This window comes from Aristolochia californica, unplaced genomic scaffold (genome assembly GCF_029961685.1).
Source record: "Aristolochia californica isolate CCGP_79_NKW_82.1479 unplaced genomic scaffold, dmAriCali1.0.hap1 SCAF_8, whole genome shotgun sequence".
Taxonomy (NCBI): Eukaryota; Viridiplantae; Streptophyta; class Magnoliopsida; order Piperales; family Aristolochiaceae; genus Aristolochia; species Aristolochia californica.
This window is the reverse complement of record NW_027182279.1, coordinates 37,791,196-37,794,261: the sequence shown is the minus strand read 5'-3', so window position 1 is coordinate 37,794,261 and position 3,066 is coordinate 37,791,196. Positions and strand designations below refer to the sequence as shown.

At 37.8% G+C, this 3,066-nt stretch overlaps 1 protein-coding gene across 1 annotated transcript; it reads right to left on the bottom strand.

Moving 5' to 3' along the window:
• Positions 1-2,028: 2,028 nt before the first annotated feature.
• LOC137939178 (LOB domain-containing protein 16-like) lies at positions 2,029-2,863 on the bottom strand. Its single transcript, XM_068784391.1, has 2 exons — positions 2,561-2,863; positions 2,029-2,292 (listed from the first exon to the last, which is right to left on the bottom strand). Exons 1-2 carry the CDS (start codon positions 2,861-2,863, stop codon positions 2,029-2,031), a joined length of 567 nt encoding a protein of 188 aa, XP_068640492.1.
• Positions 2,864-3,066: the final 203 nt, after the last annotated feature.

Below are 3,066 nucleotides of genomic sequence, written 5' to 3'. Positions count from 1 at the left end.
CAACTGGTTCCTCATTTTTAGTGTTTAATTTAATAAAAAATTACAAAAAAATAAGTGAGTGTTTTACTCTTAAAACTCGATGGAAATATGACATCTAAGGAGGCCTTATTTAAAAAATAGCCTTTTCCAATTATTAAATGCTTTTATTATCTAAAGAAAATGGCAGTTATTATATATTTTCGATAAACTTATTTCAGCTATGCCAAGGTCAGCTTACATGGCCCCACCTCCATTTTACACTCTTCAAATAATATTTAAATGCTCTTGTTATTTTCATGGCAAAATTTAATTAAGTAATTTCCTCAAAATGAAAAATATGTGAAAATTTGGGGGGAAATCTCATGGAGATAGCTTTCATTTTTTGTTTTTCACAATCTACCGAGAAAGAATTAGACCTAAGAATTGTTTTTCATGGAGGGATAAAAACAAGAAAAGAACTATGTATAGGAAAAAAACAAAGTTGTTAAGCAAGTTAAAGTGTGCTTTTAAGATTAAGGCCTCGTTAGTGCCCCTGGCTGCAAAATTTATATCTCAAGAAAAGCTAAAAATATTTTTCCTATGATACATATTTTTAAGAAACCTTAAGATAAAATCCTATTAGTGCCTTACAAGGAAATTACATGGAAAATTTTAGAAATTTTCATGAAAAATTAAATGGACTTGTTAGTGCCTTTTCCAGGGAAATAAATGGAAATTAATAATCAAACTCATATATTACCATACTTATCCAATAAGTTTTCAGTAAAATAAAATTTCAAATATAACTCTGCCATAAAAAAAAATCACCTTGTGTTGAAAGTATGACAATATCAATTGTCAAATACCTATTCAAAAAAAAATGATATGGTTTTTTGATACATCTTGCTTGGAAAATCTTGCCGAGAAAAGTATATGATTTTTCTGATAAAAATTTCCAGTTAGAAAATTGCTTCCAAGAAATATGAAGCACTATTAGTCCTTGAAAACTTACGCCTACTAGAAATGCATTTCCAATATTTCCCAAAAAAAAAAAATACTAACAGGGCCTAAAGATGACTCAAATCCCTTGCCTTTATCACCCAAGTGCAAATGGCCAACCCCACAAAGCTCCATTGTTCTTATCATTGACTGCCTTTCCACACATGAGCAGCACTCTAAGAGAGAGAGAGAGAGACACACACACACACACACACACAAAACCAATACCTTGATATTGTCCTTGTGTTCCCATGAAGGGGAACAAGTTGTCCAACAAATTGCATGCATGGAAGAGCATAATCATGTTAGAAACTTTATGTAATGTGGGTTAACTGTACCAAATAACCAGCACTTATTCTTAATCTTCTCCCACTAAGCTGAGTCCCAAAACTGAGGCCCTTTGTTAATGACCCATCATCTTCAACCAACCTCATCACTTAGGATGAGTCATATTTACCTGAAACATTCACAGTTGCTCAGTTCTATAAGAACTTTCTTCCACAATTATTGGCTCTTTCTGACTTGCTGCTTTCTGCAAGACTTTTAAACCCCATTATTTCATTCTAACTTGATCTGAAAGTTAGAAAATAATTGCCTCTCTAGTTTTGTATTTTATTGCACTAACAAACAAGGGAAATTCAAAAGGAGAAGAATATTTTACAAACCAGAGACTAGAGCTGTTAACATCGGCAAATTTTTTAATAAATTTTCAGTTTCAGACTTATCTAAGAACACTGAATATGGCGAAAAAACCCAGAAGAAAGAGACTAAAAAATTAACTACATCACCAGAATTGATCCGTGGAAGCTACTCTTTACAAGATAATTCCGCAAACTGAATCATTCCCGTAAGATGGTCACGGAAGAATTCAAGGAAAGTCTTATTTCCAGAACACAATCTTAACTTTGTTTTCATCCTTTGCCAAGTGCTTAGATTACCAGCACACAGATGACAAAAGGCCTTCATCAAATTGAAGAAGAAGCAGGTTTCTTGCCAGAAAAGTGGCTAACTACGTTAATTTCTTTGACACACTTGTATTTACAAAACACTCCATTAATACTTCCACGGTGCTTAGTTTCGCATCATCCTGTTCGCCAAGGCCTGGAGTTCCCCCAAGTCATTGTGTGAAGACCTTCTCCTGCATTGTCGGATCTCCTCCCTGAAGGAGTCGAGCGAGCTTTGCGGCGACATCGAATGCATGTAAGGGTAAGACTGATGCTGAAGCCCCATTGCAGTTCCTGGCCACTGGTTTTGGTTTTCCTGCGTCTGGGAATCAGCTAAAGCATGAGCCAGTTGTGCCTTTGTTTGCATCAGTTGAGCGTGTAAAGCAGAAACCTGTAAATCAAGAAACCAAAGAGAGACGCATTAACATTTGATTTTCTCAAAACAAGTAAGCTTAGACAAATCCAACTACTATTAACCCAATTTAGGCCACCCTTTGATCCATGCGAGAAAGGAAAAAGAGGCAAACATATGTGACAATTAATTACCAGTTCTTGTTCTCTCCAATCTAATAGTAAAGATTAAAGAACTAACCCTATAGATGGAATCCATGCAGCCTAAACAGCACGACTCTAAACCGAAGATAGCTGAAGTTAATTACCTGTTGCTGTAATGCGAAGATGTGCGCGACACAGCCGTAAACAGGATCGTGGATCCTCGCCTGAGCTTCATAAGCAATGGTGACAACAGCCTCGCACCGGTCCGGCAGCGGAACATGTAACAGCAGCTTGGAGACATTACTAGCTCCAAATATCTTATGAATGGCCGCAAACCGTGCCGGCCCTTGATCAGAGCAGAAGTACGGCGCAAAGATGCAGTCCGACGCGCACTTGCGGCGGAGGAACTTGCAGGCGCCACAGGGGGAGCCTGTGCCACCAGACCCAGTGCCATTTCCTGCTTCCATGGAAGAAGAGATAGAGAGCCTGGTATGGAGAGTAGGAAGAGGTTCTAGAAAGGGATAGACAAAGGGAGTGGGTGGTGGGGTTTGAGTGCACGCTTGGATCCCTATAAAGGAGTTTGAATGGGAGACATAGAAGTCTTCTGTGTTGGTTCTAAGGGGACATTTGTAAATGGTGAATGGAGGACTGGATATTTGTTTAACTATGC

What these genes read in the sequence shown, in the direction of transcription:
- LOC137939178 (XM_068784391.1), bottom strand. Translation starts at nt 2,863, where the DNA reads ATGGAAGCAGGAAATGGCACTGGGTCTGGTGGCACAGGCTCCCCCTGT. An exon ending in TCTTCGCATTACAGCAACAG is followed by an intron (nt 2,293 to 2,560) that starts GTAATTAACTTC and finishes CTTGATTTACAG; the next exon opens with GTTTCTGCTTTACACGCTCA.